Raw genomic sequence first — 17,458 nt, forward strand, 5'->3', positions numbered from 1 at the left:
AGTGATGGTGACAGCCTAAAACTTAAACCCAACCACTTATGCCATTGCAGAAAAATACTGCTCTAGCCGCCTGATTCAAGAGTGGGATTGGAGACAGAGAGCAACAAAATGGGTTTTGTTCTCTTTGGCTTAGAAATTTTCCTATGAAAGTCAAGTTTTGAAATAGGTTTGTAAGCCTGTATATGTGGATAGGAGAATTTCTAAAGTCTCTTAGTCTAGTTATGATCAGGCTTGGACCGCCTAGGATATTTACACTGCCTTTCCTGTCCCACTGGTCTTCAGCAAGCTTAGTTACTGTAATCTCATAGGTCTCAAGCTGAGCTTTTCCCTGAAGACAAACTCCTCAGCTTTTCTCTGGCTGCCAACTGTTGTACCTTGGGTCTAAGTCCTCCTCCTAAGTGACAGTTCCTGTGTGTCTTCAGACCTCCTCTTGCCCTCTCTGTCTCCTTGATCCAAGGATGTCTTCCTTTATAAGCTTAGAAAGGGGGCTAGGATTTGAATGCCACTTCCTCCTAAGTGACTAGTGTCAGGTTTTTTAATGATGAAGCGCAGAGATGGGATGGGGGAAGGTAAAACAAGATAGAGTCAAGAGGAAAAAAGAAAAACAGAAACAATGAGTTCTAAAATAGAATGTTTGAAGCCAGGCGCTGGTGGCTCACGCCTGTAATCCTAGCTACTCAGGAGGCTGAGATCTGAGGATCACTGTTCAAAGCCAGCCCAGGCAGGAAAATCCATGAGACTCTTATCTCCAATAAACCACTAGAAAACCAGAAGTGGTGCTGTGGTTCAAACAGTAGAGCACGTCTTGAGCTGAAGAGCACAGGGACTGCGCCCAAGCCTGGAGTTCAAGCCCCATGACCGACCAAAATAAATAAAATAGAATGTTTGAAAAATGCCTGATATGAGTTGGCAATATGACCCATTTTCACGTGATACATATTTTTGGTATTCCTGGCTTTTCTTTTTTTAAAAAAAAAAACTTGTCCTGTGGCTTAGAAAAAGCTTAGTCAGGGGTTTCAAGCAGAAGAATGTGAGAGCCAAAAGAAAATTTCATAGACAATGTACTTTCATACCCTCTCATTTTGTACATAAGGAAAGAGTAGCTCCAGAAAAGTCAAGTGACCACCCAAGGCCATGCTCCATAGTCGTAGAAAAGCCAGGACTAGAGCCATGTCTCCTACCTCTTGGTCCCTTACTGTTCTCATCCATGCTTGCTCATTGCTATCTTCTGGGCTAGAGGGGAGTGAGGGCCTTGAGAAGTCATCTCAGAACAGAAAGCATAGTATCCTTCATTTTCTTTTTGCCTGCAGTCAAGCCAGGCAATGTGAGGAACATCATTCAGCACTTTGAGAACAGCCAACAGTATGATGCCCCAGAACCAGGGACGCAACGACTCTCAACAGGAAGTTTTCCTGAAGATCTGCTGGAGAGTGACAGGTAGCAGTAGCTGAATGGGGCGTGCCAACACCCAAGAAATGTGGCATGGGCAGAGTTTGGCACTAGAGTTTAACTCCAGCTGCCTTACCCCTGTCCACTAGACTATAAGGTCCTTCTATAGGTTTTCTTCTCTACTCCCAACCTCCCCACCTTAGATAGCTTCAAAAGATACACTGTTTATTGATAATTAGACCAGTGAAAGCACAGAGGTTCCCCAGAAACTGGGCATAAAATTTAACTTAGTAAATACTAGAAGTTACTTTGGATTCACTACCTGACTACTCAGTAGCCTCCATTCCAAGAAGATTATATTATGTAACAGCTAATCAGAAAACAATAAGCAACAAGATAGAGTGCTGTATAGAGTGGGGTAAAGGAATTCCTGAAAAATAAAAGACCCAGACAGGCAGAAGAAAATCTTTGCTACTTATAATGAAGAAAATAATAGAGGAGATTCTGTTGCTAGCACTTTAGAGATGAGCGATTCAATTGTGAACATGAGGTGTTGTCTTTAGCAAAGAGATGTAGAGCTGGATGATTTTAAATGGACTGTTCCTTCCTTTTCAAAAGAACAGTGTCTAGGCTTGGTAGTTCATGCCTATAATCCCAGACTTCAGAAATTGAGGCAAGAGGATTGTGAGTTCAGTGTAGCCAGCTAGAGCTACATAGTGACATCCTACCTCAAAAGAAAAGAAGAGAACTGAAACTTAGCATCTCATATTCTGCATCTCTGTCAGGTTCTAACTAGAATCCTTGACTGATATTTACACCTGCTCTAGGACTTACTTGCTCTTGACTATGGCATGACAGCAATCAAGTCATGTCTAAGCTTCTACAGCTCACACTTAACAGTGAAAATTGCCTATAATCAGAAATATGCATGCAGATCCAAGTCAGCCTTAAGGTATAGTTCTACAGTCTTGTGTATAGGGAAATAACATTGTGTATAGTCAAGTCTGAAAACCACTGCGATGGAGTGCAGCTAGGCACAGGCAAGTCAGTGAGTAGCAATGTGGATATTCATGCCATTTTGCTTTTGAAATAACTATCAACTAAATCCAGTTCTCCTGTTTAAATGCAATATTATTCTTTCTGTTCATATTAAGCCTTTATAAACTTAGCACATGTTAAAAGACATTGCCATTGTGGAAATTGACATAAATTTGGGAGCAGGAAACATTGCAATTTGGAGATTATTTACAAATTTGCATTCTTGGCCATGCTAAGTAAATTTGCTAAAGATATTTTAAGCAGAAGCCTTATGATTTAATTATTGTAAATTCATTTTCAATCTTGGAAGAATAGTAGCAAACAGTTCTGATATTGTTGTAGATACTCAGCAGGTATAAAAATGCCCCAGTTCTAGAAGTCAGTCCCTTAGGAATTTTTGGCCAGTTAGACTTTATGCCTCACTTCTTTGAGAAGGCGTTACTCATTTCTGGGCACTTGTAGAAAGTGTTGTAGCTCTGCAGCCTCATAACAGATGAGGTTTGTGGTGCTTATGTGATACACTGATGACACTGATGAAAATGGTCTTTAGTTAGTATGGGTTAGAATTGTTCTAACAAATTTCTGAGAGGCTGAGTTCAGTGGGGGATCAGTTGGTAGTTTGTTTTTAACCTTACAGACAAACTGTCAGGCCCCAGGAGGTAAGCTCCATGTTGAATCTGCTGATGAATGGAGATCAGGGCAAGGCCTTTGGCTCCCTTGCTGTGCTATTAAGAGCTCTCCAGATATTTCCAGGCCTTCTCTAGTTCCAGAAGCAGAACAGGATGTAGATTAGTAATAATATCAGCAAAAATCCAGTCCAGCAGGGCCACAGTAGTCGGGGGCAGCATCCAGGGGCATCCAGGGGTCAGAGATGCCAGCTGTCTCATTGCTGATACACTGCAGGACTCCACAGAGAACAGAGAGTAGCACTGAAGTTGTCCAAGCCCCAGAGATGCACAATGCACAGAGTCAAACTCCAACCTACTTGTAGCCAAGGCCCTTGAAGCATTCTCCCAAGTCCTCTTGCTTCCTAGAAGAGAGGGAGTTTGTGTAGAAGCCAGTGTGACTTGTCATTAAGAAGCTTCTGTACCCAGGTTTTCTAGCCATGTGGTATTAGTGAAGTACTGTTAGATGGGGCAACAAGTAAAAGCTGGCAAGGACATAAGATCCCAAAGTCTCCTGTCCCTCCCTGCCAGTTCACGCTCAGAGATTCGCCTGGGCCGCTCTGAGAGCCTCAAGGGCCGAGAAGAGATGAAGCGGTCCCGGAAGGCAGAGAATGTGCCTCGTTCTCGAAGTGATGTTGACATGGATGCTGCTGCTGAGGCAACTCGCCTCCACCAGTCAGCCTCATCCTCTGCCTCTAGCCTCTCTACTAGGTAGGCAACCTCCAGGGGCTCCACCTATTGCTGTTGGGTAAGGGATGGGATTCAGAATTGCTGAGAGTTAACATTCCTTCCACAGGTCTCTTGAGAACCCAACCCCTCCCTTCACTCCAAAAATGGGCCGCAGGTGAGTGGTAGACATAGTAATATTTGTGTTTAGTATTTCTGTGGCCCATACTTGCTTAGACATTCTCTTACTCAAAGTAGCTGGCTAAGTGTAAATCTCTTCTTTATATGTCCAAGACAAGCAAATTGGGTAGGAGTGGGAAAGACCAAAACTAGTCACTTCCTCCCATGTGGTCAAGCTAAGCTGCCTGTTTTTCCCAGGAGCATTGAGTCCCCCAGCCTGGGATTCTGCACAGATGTCCTCCTTCCCCACCTCCTGGAGGATGATCTGGGCCAGCTGTCTGACCTGGAACCAGAGCCTGATGCCCAAAATTGGCAGCACACGGTGGGCAAGGACGTGGTAGCAGGGCTGACCCAGAGGGAGATTGATCGGCAAGAGGTCATCAATGGTGAGAATCTGCCTGCTTCCCCTATCTCCATTTCCACTTTGTGGGAACAGGTGCAGAACACCTAAGACATGAGAAGAGGTTAATAGAGGTGGGCCCTGAAAGCAGAATTAGATCCACCTCAATTCTAGCCTTGTCGTGAGAGAAATCAACCTCATGTTCTCCCAAAATTAGAATGGTATGGGGACCAAGTAATGACTCTAGATACTTCCTGATCTGTTTTCTCCCTGTCTTGTCACAACCACTGCTCAGAGCTGTTTGTGACTGAAGCTTCCCACCTGCGCACGCTCCGGGTCTTGGACCTCATCTTCTACCAGAGAATGAAGAAAGAGAACCTAATGCCACGGGAGGAGCTGTCTCGGCTCTTCCCTAACCTGCCTGAACTCATAGAGATTCACAGTAAGAAGCTGGGGCCCTTCAAACTCCCTCTGCTAATTATAGCTCATGTCCCAGTTTGCCACTCCCCCACCCCACCCCCAGCCTGGATCCTACTGTGTAAATATCCACCAGACCTCTGAAAAACCCTCCTGCTCCCACTCCCAAACATAGAGTCTGGCAATGTAGCTTAACCCAGGCATTTCTTTTGTTTTTGTTTTGTTGTTTTGTTTCTTTTTTCGGTCGTGGGACTTGAATGCTGTCTGGGCACTGTCCCTCAGCTCTTCACTTCAAGGCTAGCACTCTACCACTTGAGCCACAGCACCACTTCTGGTTTTCTGGTGGTTTATTGGAGATAAGAGTCTCATGGACTTTCCTGCCCTGGCTGGCTTTAAATCATGATCCTCAGATCTCAGCCTCCTGAGTAGCTAGGATTACAGGCGTGAGCCACCAGCACCCAGCAACCCAGGCATTTCTATTTCATCTCTCCTCACCCCAGATTCCTGGTGCGAAGCCATGAAGAAGCTCCGGGAGGAGGGCCCCATCATCAAAGACATCAGTGACCTCATGCTGGCTCGAGTATGGTTCCAAACTTTTACCAATGGCAAGGAGGAGATTGGACAAGGCGGGGTTCCATTACTCAAGTCTAGGGAATTTGGCAGAATCTAGGGTACTCCGGGAGCCAGTTCCTGGCAGAGGTTGTGATACCTGCATTGGTGTTATTCTGCCTCTTCAGTTTGACGGTCCTGCTCGAGAAGAACTCCAGCAAGTGGCTGCACAGTTCTGTTCCTACCAGTCAATAGCCCTAGAGCTGATCAAGACCAAGCAGCGCAAGGAGAGCCGATTCCAGCTGTTCATGCAGGTATATAGTACTGTACCTCAGTCCTCTCTCATCTCCACCAACTTCACCAAGGATCTCCTGACCTCTCCCTTCTAGTCCCCAGCCTCTTCTCTCTACTGAAGAGGACAAGCAGTGGTGCCCTCTGATCTAGAGGCAGTAGCCAGAAGGCCTAGCTTGTATATCAGTACTAGTGTGCACTTAGACTAATCCCAGTTTCCTTATCTGTAAAATAGGAATACCTGCCCTTCTGTTTTGACCACGCCTGCTTTGTGTTGTTGTCTCCTTTCCACCTCCAAACCTTCCCTAAACACTGAAAGAAGAGCTGCCACCATTTCTGAGTTACTCATCTGGGATTAGGACCTGCTCGACATTTTCATACCCCTCTTGTCATTTCCCTATCAAAGGTTGAACTTTTTCTTTGTGCCTCCTGCTGTATAGGAAGCTGAGAGCCACCCTCAGTGCCGAAGACTACAGCTTAGAGACCTTATTATCTCTGAGATGCAGCGGCTCACCAAGTATCCCCTGCTACTGGAGAACATCATCAAGCACACAGAGGGTAGGACATGGGGAGGGCCAGTTCTGGGGGATACCCAACCTCCTTTCAGATTCTCATTCTGGCGTTTTTGCTCTATGATGGAGCAAATCACTGGACCCTTATGTACTGTTCTGGTGAGTCTCAAAAGGGAAAATGATTATAAATGTGTCTTGGAAAATAAAAGGTCCTCAATAAGCAAGAAAAGCGGGCTACTACTGGCTTATATTGGGGTTTTTGTTCAGATCTAGAAAGCATCCAGTGAATGAACCAGGTTGGTACCTTGGTTCCTCTCTGGATGATTGTAACTTCATACCAGGAGTGGTGCTAGATTTTAGCCTCCATTCATACCCATTGGACACCTGTCTGTGGTGCACCATATATGGTAACGCTAGAAGAATAGAAGACAGCCACACAAGGGGGTCTAGCTGTAGTCTGTCACTGTCCTGAGATCATGAGTATCTTTTACTCACTTGGATTTCACACATTGGTCAGAATAGAGGGTATTGAGGACTTCAACTTTCGAACAGACATAATTCCTGTAATTACCCACAGCAGAACTGTGACGTAGGCAGGTATTCTCAAAGCTGTGTTTATACAATAATGTCTGTATAGAAGGCTTAGTAAAAGTTTACCCTGCCATGTGAGATCTTAGTCTACACCCCTGCTTGCTGGTTTGAGGCAAGCTAGTCACAGTGCATATGGGTAGACAGATAGGATCTGATTCTGTGATGCACTTCCAAAGCAGAGCCCTTAACATTGCTGCTTGCCTATTTGGTAGGTGGCACATCTGAGCATGAGAAGCTATGCCGGGCCCGGGACCAGTGCCGGGAGATTCTCAAATTTGTGAATGAAGCAGTGAAGCAGACAGAGAACCGGCACCGATTAGAGAGCTACCAGAAACGTCTGGATGCCACTGCTCTGGAAAGGGCCAGTAATCCCCTGGCAGCAGAATTCAAGGTAGGAGATAATTGCACATACATCCTTTCACATATACTTTTAGGGTACCCTTAGGAGCAAAACTTAATCTTAGAGACAAGGTATATGGACCACCTGTGACAGGGTAACATGGTGGGCTGTGGGAGTAACAGTTATTGTCACCCATCTGTGATGGACAGAGTATACATCCTCACTAAGTACAAGGTATTGGAATTCAGCTCTAAGAGTGAGATGAGATAGGACTTGACGTGGGGTGGAGATCATTTGTAGGAAACAAAGCATGACCTCCTAGGAAGGTAGACAGCACGTCATAGAAGCTTGATGGAGGGAGACTCAAGCCAGAGTCCTTAGTATATTCCCCAAAGTAGCACAAGGTATGTGATTTCATAGTCATTCTTTTATTTCTCTTTATTGCCCACAAGACAGTGTTTCCTGCCCGCTACTTTCCTAGTGCCGTAAGATAGTGTCTGTATATGGTAGCTTCTTGCATACTTACAAATGAGTGATGGTGTCTCCTTAACAGAGCCTGGATCTTACAACCAGGAAGATGATCCATGAGGGACCTCTGACTTGGAGGATCAGCAAGGATAAGACTTTGGGTATGTACCAGGGGCCTGGGAATGAGAAGGGATCTGTGGTGAGTGGGCTTCTCCAGAGCCTTTCCCTCTCTTGTCACTTACGTCAAGAAGCTGTTGCTCTGAAGGCGGGGTGGGGTAGCTAATAGCGAGTCACAATAAAATAGGATAGTAACACAGAGCTCCTTAAGCACAGCATGGGAAGGAAGGAACCAGCGAGAAAAGGAATTAGGATCTTTAGACTCCCAAGGTTTCCTAGTCCCTGGACACAGATATCTGAGAACCTCTTATCCCCTTGTACTGAGGAATGAATAAGCAGCAGAGCATGCCTGAAACCCCTGTGATGCCCACAGACCTCCACGTGCTGTTGCTGGAGGACCTGCTAGTGCTGTTGCAGAGACAGGACGAGCGGCTGCTGCTCAAGTGCCACAGCAAGACGGCCGTGGGCTCCTCAGACAGCAAGCAGACCTTCAGCCCTGTTCTGAAGCTTAACGCTGTGCTCATCCGTTCTGTGGCCACAGGTACTTATAAGGAGACATTCTGACAGGCCTGGGGCTCTAGGCCAGGATCACTGTTAACCTTTTGCAGGCAATTATCTGGGGCCAATCTGGGGCCTTGCAGGATTTGTTCATCTGCGTTCCTTTCCTCTTATCCTGACCCAGTCTTTTCAGAAGATTAGGCAAGGTGAAGAATATGATAGGGACTAAGATGCAAATGGACTATCCCGAAGCAGGAGTGGTAACCCTCCAGGGCACTAAGGGGTGGGATTAGATACCTGGTTTGGGCTGAGAATGTTGGGACAGGATTGGACAGAAGGACAAGACAGGCGTTCTTGCTGCAAGAGTGCCTCAAGCAGAACATGGCTGCAGATAATGGCAATACCTGCTACTCAGCCAAGACAGATGTCAGAGTTAAGCAGGGAGACAGGGATTAGGGACAGAACTTGGCAACCATATTCTGCAGCTTCATCTACATCTATAATGTGTGGGTAATATCTATCACGCTCTTAAAAGAGTCAAAAGAGATGATGGGTATGAAAGGTATAAATGCGCCATACACAGGTCAGTTCTCAGTTATTAGTCTAGCAGAGCAGTGAGGGTAGCCATTGAATTGCCTCTCAATTCTGGTAACTCACATTTACCTCATGCTGTATTTTTCATCTATGTTAATAGCCAAGGCTTTAAGCTTGTCTGGGCCCAGACTATAATCACAGCTGCCACCTCCAATCCATGACCTCAACCTTTCTTTTCTCACCTAGATAAACGGGCATTCTTCATCATCTGCACCTCTGAACTGGGCCCTCCCCAAATTTATGAACTGGTCGCATTGACATCATCAGACAAGAACACGTGAGAATTGATTGAGGGGCCAGGGTGGTGTGTATGATGATTGTGGACAGTGAGGCCAGGGCCAGGCCCCAGAGCAGTCACTGGGAAGGAACTGGGAAGGAAAAGTGGAAGGCAGGACAGGCCCAGAGAAACCATAAGGGGGTTGTCACTGTAGCAAAGGGTCTCTAGAATATGATGTGGAAGGGACTTTGAGGCCTTGGAGCAGAGGGATCTGCAGCCTTGTTTTCTAGCCTTATTTGCCTAGCCTTGTTTTTAACCATCAGTCTTCTCTTTTCCTGCTGAGCAACAGATGGATGGAACTCTTAGAAGAGGCTGTGCGGAACGCCACCAGGCACCCCGGGGCTACCCCAACACCCATTCACCCCCCACCTCCTGGCCCCCAGGAACCACTTCATCAGGACCCCACTCCCAGCAGGTGTGTGCTTAGCCCTGCAGTTCCCCAGCCATTCCCACTCCCAGCTGCTTGTTTCCTGCTGCTTCTAAGCCCTTCACTCCTAGAGTGGATAGCCTCAGTAGGAAACTGCCCCAAGCTCCAGCAGATGGAGAAACATATCCATCTTTCTCTTCCTTCTGTCCCCTGGCTATAATGGAAACCATATCTGAAGTAGGATCACAGGTGTAGAACTCAGGACTAGAGAAGCAGGGTTAGCACCCACCCTCTGTCCAGGTCATCTGCCAGGCAGGTGATGAGACCCCACACTTTGCTTCTAGGACCCTGTTCTTTCAATGCTTGTTCTACCTAGGGCATCCTGGAATTTCATGACCTCTTGATCTCTTGGCTAGCAAAGTCAGATCTACTACCAGATGATCTGTTTTCACACATGGTTGGTTTCTCCCTCAGGGTAAGACTAGAGGACTCGGAAGTATACCAAAGTGAGCGAGAACCTGAGGAGCCACCTGGAGGTAAGGGCCCTGTAAAAGTCTAATCTAGTCTGTGGCAGGCACAGGTCAGGTGAAGGTGTGGAGTGATGGGAAAGTTCATCAGATCGAGAGGTATGGGGTTTGATCAAATTAGTAGAGAAGAAACAGGAGGAGGGAGTCTCGTGAAGGAAGAACAGACTGACACTGGCTCACTTCACCAGACTCCTCTGCCTCCCAGAGTGGCAGGATTAAGTCGGGAAAGAAGGAAGACAGAAGCAGTCTGGTTGACTCCAAGGGCCTTTCAATGCCTCATCAAGATGCATGCAGAACACAGGAAACATTAGGGTACATAGAACAATGGGTCTAAGATGTTCATACTGGGAGGGGATGGAGGGGAACAGTACTCAAATAGTATGTGAAATAACTAAGACTCTTGGGTTCAGGGAGAAATCTTGGGCTTCTTGGCTAACTTACTGCTCCATTTCCTTTTGCTTCTAATGCTTTTCCTTCTAACTTCCACACCTCCTTTCAGACCTTCCTTGCAATGTCCTCTTCGCAATAATGCCTGTAGAGCTCATTACTTTCTAACAAATGGCATAATTTATTATTTCTCTATGGACCTGAATTAGAAGGTCCCAAAATAATGCAAGGGATCTTTGTTTTATCTACTGATGTATGCCAATAGTCTGAGACAGTAGCTGGCCATAGCAAGTGCTTGGTAAGCCTCTGTAGAGTTTTCCAAGGTGCCCTGGCCTCTTGGACTCGTTCTATACATACCCTTGCCTAATCCTCCCCTCTCATCCAAAACAGGCACTGGGCCCCAGCAGGGAATCCAAGGGAAGCCAGAGAAGACTGAGTGGCAGGAGGGCAGTACAGAGAAAGAGGAGCTGGGAACCCTGTCTCACCCTTCCCCCTGTGGGGATGGGGAGAACAGGGACATCGGGACAAGGGATCCCATCCACCTGGTCCTCCCAGGCCCTCTGTTCATGGAAGGACTCGCTGATTCAGCCCTGGAAGATGGTGAGTGCTTTGATGCCCCTTTCCTGAACCTCTGGTCCCTTAGGAACATGATCAGTGTAGACTCAACCTACTCAAAGTTCATTCTCCCTGGGTTGTTTGGGTTTGTTTGGGTTTGTTTTGTTTTGTGCCAGTCCTGGCACTTGAACTCATGTGGACACTGTCCCTGAACTTTTTAGCTTAAGGTTAGCACTCTACCGCTTGAAGTACCGCTCCACTTTTGGCTTTAGTTAATAGGAGATAAGAATCTCATGAGTTTTCTGGCCTGCGCTGGCCTCAAACTGCAGTCTTCAGATCTCAGCCTCCTGAATGGCTAGGATCGCAGGTATGGGTCATCTGCTCCTGGCTCTCCCTGGTTTTTCTAGATGGTACCCCAGCTAGTTAGCTAGAGCTCTCCAGATCTGCTGTGGCCGTGGTAAATTGACTTGACCGTGTTACGGCATGAGGGAATAGTTCAGTCTTGTGCTAGGAAAGCCATCACTCTTTTTCCTCCTCAGTGGAGAACCTGCGACACCTGATCCTCTGGAGCCTGCTTCCAGGTCACACCATGGAGACTCAGGCTGCTGGGGAGCCCGAGGACGACCTGACACCTACTCCTTCTGTCATCAGCATCACCTCTCACCCATGGGACCCGGGCTCCCCAGGGCAAGCTCCCCCTGGGGGTGAGAGGGACAATGCCCAAATTCCAGAGCGAGAGAGAAGTCAGCCAGGACAGGAAGATGAGGCTTTCTGTTCTCTAGCACATCTTCCCCCAAGGACTAGGAACTCTGGTATCTGGGAATCTCCCGAGCTGGATAGGAATTCAGCTGAACAGATTGCGAATGCAGAAGCATCAGGAAGTTACAAAGTCGTAAGAAAAGGTAAAATGCATTGAAGTGTCCGCAGGCGATACAAGCACCACTTTTGCTAAAGTGGAGGCAAGTCTTCCAGCTGGGCCCTTCCTTCTCCATCTTTATCCTGGGTACTATGTGAGCAAAGTGTAGACTGGGTCAGAAGGAGGCAGATTGATATTATTGTGCTTAAAATGGCTTTAGAGTTAGACAGGAAAGGTTCAGATTCCTAGCTTAGTACTTAATGTGACCTTAGACAAAATTCAGATCATCTCTAAACTTTCTTCTGTAACATGAAAACATGGAAGTGACACTGTGGCTCAAAGTGGTAAAGCACTAGCCTTGAGCACCCAGGCCCTAAGTTCAAGCCCCAAGACCAACAATTAAAAAGAAAAAGAAAATATTGCCTACTGCCCAGCTAGCATAAACCATCATTGGTATTTTGTTCTTTACCAACCTTGCAGTCCTAAGGAAGTCCTAGAAACCTCAGACCTGCAAAGATAAGGGCAGATGATCACAGCCTGTCCTCCAGTTATAGTAGTGAAGGGGAACAGACAGCAGAGGAGACAAGTCTGGGGGCACATGGAAAGGGAAGGACTGAGTACACAAGGTAGAGGATACCTTGGGTTGGGAAATACTGTGGAGAGCTTTGTGACGAGACTGATAGGCAGAGAAGCTAAGGCCAGCTTTGGTCAGAGTAGTGAGGCCAAGGGCAGAATGAACTGAAGAAGAGGGCGTCCTGAGGAGTGTTTTTGGGAAAGATGAAGCCTGGGTTGCTTGAGGCTGAGGTGGGGTCCAGGAGGGTCTTTTCATACTCCCCTCCTGCCTGCATCGCCCCCTGCCATCTGCCAAGCACTGCCTCTGCTGGGTTTCTGGGAACTGACCTGCTTCCTCCTCTCTTTCGGTGACTTGGTGGAAAGTTCTCCGCAGCTCCCTGGGATGTGATCACATAAAATTTTGTGTTCACTTTATTCTTCCCTTTTTCTTGTTCTCTGCCACCCTCCTTTTTTCTTGTCCTTTCTGCCCCCCCCTTTCCCCTTTCTCTCTCTTCCTCTCTTCTCCCTGTCTCTCTCCCTCTCTTTCTTTCCCTCTCTCTCCCCCGCTCCATTCTCCTTCCCTTGTCTTCTGGTCTCCTCTGCCTGGTGGTGGTGGTGTCGGTGCAGCTGAGGTGGCAGGCAACAAACTTGTCCCTGGACTACCAGAGAATGGCCAGTCAGAGTCTAAGCCACCTGAAGTGGAAGGCGGAACACAGGCCACGGGTAATCAACTTCTCCTTAGAATCAAAACCAGGCCAAGGCTGGGCAGAGGCCTGTAGGGAGCTGGGCCCAATGCCCACAAGTACCCTGCATGCTCCATCAGCCGTCTGGAATGGGTAGGGAGTCAACCCTACTCTATAGGAACTGATTTCTTTCCAGGAGCTGTATAATAGGCCCCCTTTAAAACATAGGCATAAGCAGCCTGTGTTCTAGTTCTAGGAAGAGGTGAAGAGGCCTGGCACCACTCTAGTAGCACTATAGATACAGACTTACATGCCTCCCAGGTTCCTTTGTGTTTACCTGTGCTACTGCCAATGCTACTGCCTTAGGAGCCCTCCACATTGTTCCTCCAGCTGTCTGCCTGCCCTCTGATGGGTTGGGTGCTCTAGAGGATAGTAACATGAAAGCAGAGCTGAAGCAGGGTGCTGCCTGCTTGCCCAAAAGGGTCTAAAGCATCTTCTCCTCATGGGATGGTAGCTACTCCCCTGTTTCCCCAGATGAGACGCCCTGCCTCTCCCTTCTACCACTGAGCATTTTCCCCTGGCATGTAGCCATCTAAAAATGGGCCCACCTGAACCAAGTTGTTTCTAGAAGCTTCCCTGGCCCATCTCTAAATGGTTCTGGAGAACATTAAGTTAATGAGAGGGTAACAGATGTTTCTGTGTTTGTCTCCTAATCTTTTTCTCTTGCTATGGGAACAGGGAACTGTTTTTATGTCAGCATGCCAACAGGACCCCTGGACTCAAGCACTGACCCTACAGGAGCACCCACAAGCCCCCCACAACCTGACAGCCTCCCTACCTGGCAGACAGAGCCTCCACCCCAGCTACAAGATGACAATAGAGATCAAAGACACCCCAGCCGCTCTCCCCCAAATCTGGCCCTCAGAGACATGGGCATGATCTTCCGTACCATCGAGCAGCTCACCCTTAAACTCAACAGGCTCAAGGTGAGTGGCACAGGGCTTGGGTCCTGAAAGGCATACAGTCTACCCCATTTCCTAAAGGTGTGTGTCTTTATGGGAGCCATGGACCTGGCCTGCCCTCAGCCCACCCAGTCATGCCTTTAAATCAAGCCCCATTCCTAGGGGTCTTATGAATAGGAGAACTCAAGAAGTATTTCCTCTTCCAGGACATGGAACTGGCCCACAGAGAGCTGCTCAAGTCCCTTGGGGGAGAGTCATCTGGTGGTACCACGCCTGTGGGTAGTTTCCAAATGGAGACAGCCAGATGGACAGATAGCTCCCTTTTACCTCCAGCCAGGGAAGCCCTGGCCTCTGACTCCCAGAACAGCCATGAACTGAGGACCTATCCTGAGGATGGTGAGTGAAGCTAATTCCTGCCTCCATGAAGTGGGGGGAGAAAATGTCACCACACACAGTGAGAGAAGGTGGTTCAAGGGCATTTCCCCTTAAGTATAACTGACTCATTCCCTGAGCTTCAGAAGGGAATCTTTTTTAGGGAAATATCGCAAAAGCTCCCCTAAAAGTAAGAACCAGACTGACCCCTCTTTTTCCCTTGTGCTAGAGGTAATGAACCAGGGAGGTCTGGTCTCACCTTTTTGACCTGTTCCTGTTAAATAGTTCAGAAGCAGATTAGGTAGGCCAGGGATACGGCCATGCCCTAACTCAGGGAGACAAAAGCACAAATCCACCTGATCAAGGACTGGGGGTATGTGGGAGCTAACAAAATAGAAGTTCACTAGACAGCCCCATTTAGGCCTCACAAGAAATGCCAGGGGTTTTTTTTGTTTTGTTTTGTTGGTCGTGGGCTTGAACTCTGGGCCTGGGCACTGTCCCTCAGCTCTTCAGCTCAAGGCTAGCGCCCTACCACGTGAGCCACAGCACCACTTCTGGCTTTTTTCTGCTTATGTGGTGCTGAGGAATCGAACCCAGGGCATGCGAGGCAAGCACTCTACCACTAAGCCAACTTCCCAGCCCGAAATGCCCGTTTTTGAAGGAGTGCTTTGTCACAGATGGATGGTGCTGAAATTGTAGACAAAACGCAGGTACTGGCAAGCTTCTCACCCTCACCATCCTCCCACAGGCTGCGACAGCCCCCCGGAAGACAGCAGCACCACACACAGAGCTGCATCACCAGAACCATAGCCTCCAAACAACATCCTGTATGTCTCCTCCCTGTTGGCCTGAAGCAGGGCACAGCAGAGACAGACCCTAAATGCCCTCCTTGTGGAAGGGGCAGTTTTGGGGAAACATGGAGCTGAGGTTTGGGGGGAGACCTGCATGTTATTTGGTCTGCTCGGATTGGAGTCAAATTCCAGTCTCTTCCCCTCCCTTTAACCCAGTCCTCCAACGCCTCAATGCCCAAAGCATGCTGACCACATCTGAAAGGTCCTGCTCACACTCACAGTGGCCCTCTTGCCCTACACAGCAGGCACACTCGGTACTGTGCAAGGTACCCTGAGGTGTGCAGGTGATGGGAGGAGGCTTTGGTGTGTATGCACTTTCTTCCTCCTGTTCCACAGGCCCCAGGCAGTGCTGGTGCCACCCCTCTCTTTGACACTTTGGTTTCCTATAAATATGTATGTATTGTATGTGCATCTTTGCTATTGTAAATAACTTGACCTTTTTCGTTTCTGTCCCTGGAGTGCTGAAGGCAGTGGCAGGGAGAGGGCTTCCCATAAACTCTAGTCAGCATCCCAGGTGCAGGGTCAGGGCCTGAATGCAGAGTCAGGCCAGACTGTACCTGTCCCCTGGCAGGAAGATCTCAAAGCCTCCAGTTCCATGTAGCTACAGAGCTCCCACTATGCCCTGAGACTTGGTGTGGGCACAAGGAGACAGGACACATGGGGAACTTCTCACCCCATCCTTGTCCACCCTTCCCCCTCTACTCTCATCAAAAACCAGTGTAGCAGGTATGGAACCAAAAGCCGGCCCCAGGAGGTGCATAGGGAATTTGAGTGCTGGAGTCCCCGAACTAAACTAAGACCTTCCCAGGGGCCCAGCCACTCATCCTCACTCCCCTCCCACTTATGAATATACACACTGTGCTAGGTGTATATATACATATATATATATATAAATATATAAAATATATAAAATATAGATATGGAAATGACGTTTTGCTGTTAAGATAATGTATACTCTTATTTTCTTTCTTTCATGGTTAAGATTTTTTTTAAAGAAAAGTTAAATAGTCTTAACTTGTGGTTGTGTGTGTTATTCTCAGGACTGCTGTGTTAAAAGCCAGGCATTGGTGGCTCACGTCTGTAATCCTAGCTATTCAGGAGGCTGAGATCTGAGAATCGAGGTTCAAAGCCAGCCCAGGCAGGAAAATTAGTGAGACTCAATCACCAGAAAACTGGAAGTAGAGCTGTGGCTCGAAGTGGTAGAGCACTAGCCTTGAGCAAAAAAGCTCAGGGACACCCAGGACCTTAGTTAAAAACTCAGGGACACCCAGGACCTTAGTTCAAGCCCCACAACTGATTAAAGAAAAGAAAAAGACTATCTAGGACTGGGTATAAGGAAATAGAGGAAGCAGCCCTTATCCCTGACACCAGACATCCAGGCTCAAGTTTTAACTGTGTTCTTTCCCAGAGCTTCAAAGTTTACTGTCTAAATGTTACACAGCCTGTGGTTGTATAACACATAAAGACATGGAACTTGCTTTACCCAGGAGCAGGCACCAGAGACCAAGGGATCTAAGCAAACTGAGAATAGCCCCTGGCCCATCCTCTTCCCTCCCCATCTCCTCTCCCCCTCCCTTCTGCAGACACAGTCACATCATCCACGACTTAGAGAGATCACTGGAACATTAGTAGACCTGGGTTTGAGGAAGTGGGGATGGCTGATCCTAAGCGCCTTAGTGTGCTCTGTGTTGGGAAAATAGAGGCTGTAGCCAGTACTGAGACAGCTGAGGCGGGAAGACCAGGGGAGCTGCCTCGGCTGCCCTGAGAAGACAGAAACCACAGTGGAGGGGATGTGAAGCCGTTCAGTGTGTGCAGAGTGGAGAAAGGTTGGCTGTCCCTGTACCTTTCCTGGAGGCCCTTCTGGGTTAGTGGTGGGCTTTGCAGAGCCTAGTCTTGGAGGCAAGACTGAAGGGCAGAACTACAGCAGCCCCCACACTCTGGGTGTCCTTGCTTTCAGTTTAATGCTTAGCCTTTGCTATACAGATGTTGAGACACTTTAGCACCTTGTCCAGAGGATTTAAAACCAGTTAAACATCTAGGTGAAGAAGATAAGCAGAAGTGGGGGTGGGAATGGGATATGGGGGATGGAGACTGGTCTCAGTTCCTCAGCCCTACTATCCCACATCTGTGCCATTAGTGATGGGCTCCATTCCAGACCCTTCCCTCTGCTGACTTACACATCCTGGTGGAAGGTACGCCCTTTGGGGACACTAGAGGGAGGAGTGAGTTGTTGGGACAAGAACCCAGAGAGCAGAAGAGAGGCACAGTGGCCCTGAAGAATGCTTCCAGAAGGGCTGAGATCACCCCCAGGAGAACCATAGAGTGATTCAGACCATCACTCTCATGCCATTTCTAAACATGAACAGACTCAAGAATCCAAATAGTGCTGAGACAGTTTGCAAAGAACAGTACAG

The 17,458-nt window shown here is 47.9% G+C and overlaps 1 protein-coding gene across 5 annotated transcripts in view; it reads left to right on the forward strand.

The window, feature by feature from the left end:
• The window catches only part of Arhgef11 (Rho guanine nucleotide exchange factor (GEF) 11), a 102,815-nt gene extending 86,778 nt beyond the window's left edge, over positions 1-16,037 (forward strand). For 4 of the 5 annotated variants that reach the window (XM_013030673.1, XM_013030669.1, XM_013030671.1 and 1 more), the window contains 20 exons: positions 1,311-1,437; positions 3,624-3,803; positions 3,889-3,936; positions 4,137-4,324; positions 4,574-4,720; positions 5,196-5,275; positions 5,433-5,558; positions 5,976-6,093; positions 6,851-7,029; positions 7,532-7,607; positions 7,937-8,104; positions 8,842-8,932; positions 9,222-9,347; positions 9,774-9,835; positions 10,604-10,813; positions 11,308-11,670; positions 12,804-12,899; positions 13,598-13,845; positions 14,028-14,217; positions 14,942-16,037. In XM_013030673.1, the coding sequence (XP_012886127.1) occupies positions 1,311-1,437; positions 3,624-3,803; positions 3,889-3,936; positions 4,137-4,324; positions 4,574-4,720; positions 5,196-5,275; positions 5,433-5,558; positions 5,976-6,093; positions 6,851-7,029; positions 7,532-7,607; positions 7,937-8,104; positions 8,842-8,932; positions 9,222-9,347; positions 9,774-9,835; positions 10,604-10,813; positions 11,308-11,670; positions 12,804-12,899; positions 13,598-13,845; positions 14,028-14,217; positions 14,942-15,003 (2,885 nt within the window). In that variant the 3' untranslated portion in view covers positions 15,004-16,037. The remainder of the gene's footprint in view (positions 1-1,310; positions 1,438-3,623; positions 3,804-3,888; positions 3,937-4,136; positions 4,325-4,573; positions 4,721-5,195; positions 5,276-5,432; positions 5,559-5,975; positions 6,094-6,850; positions 7,030-7,531; positions 7,608-7,936; positions 8,105-8,841; positions 8,933-9,221; positions 9,348-9,773; positions 9,836-10,603; positions 10,814-11,307; positions 11,671-12,803; positions 12,900-13,597; positions 13,846-14,027; positions 14,218-14,941) is intronic. The other variant, XM_013030672.1, reaches the window with a different exon arrangement.
• Positions 16,038-17,458: the final 1,421 nt, after the last annotated feature.

The sequence above is a fragment of the Dipodomys ordii genome, unplaced genomic scaffold (assembly GCF_000151885.1).
Source record: "Dipodomys ordii isolate 6190 unplaced genomic scaffold, Dord_2.0 Scaffold131, whole genome shotgun sequence".
Classification (NCBI taxonomy): Eukaryota; Metazoa; Chordata; class Mammalia; order Rodentia; family Heteromyidae; genus Dipodomys; species Dipodomys ordii.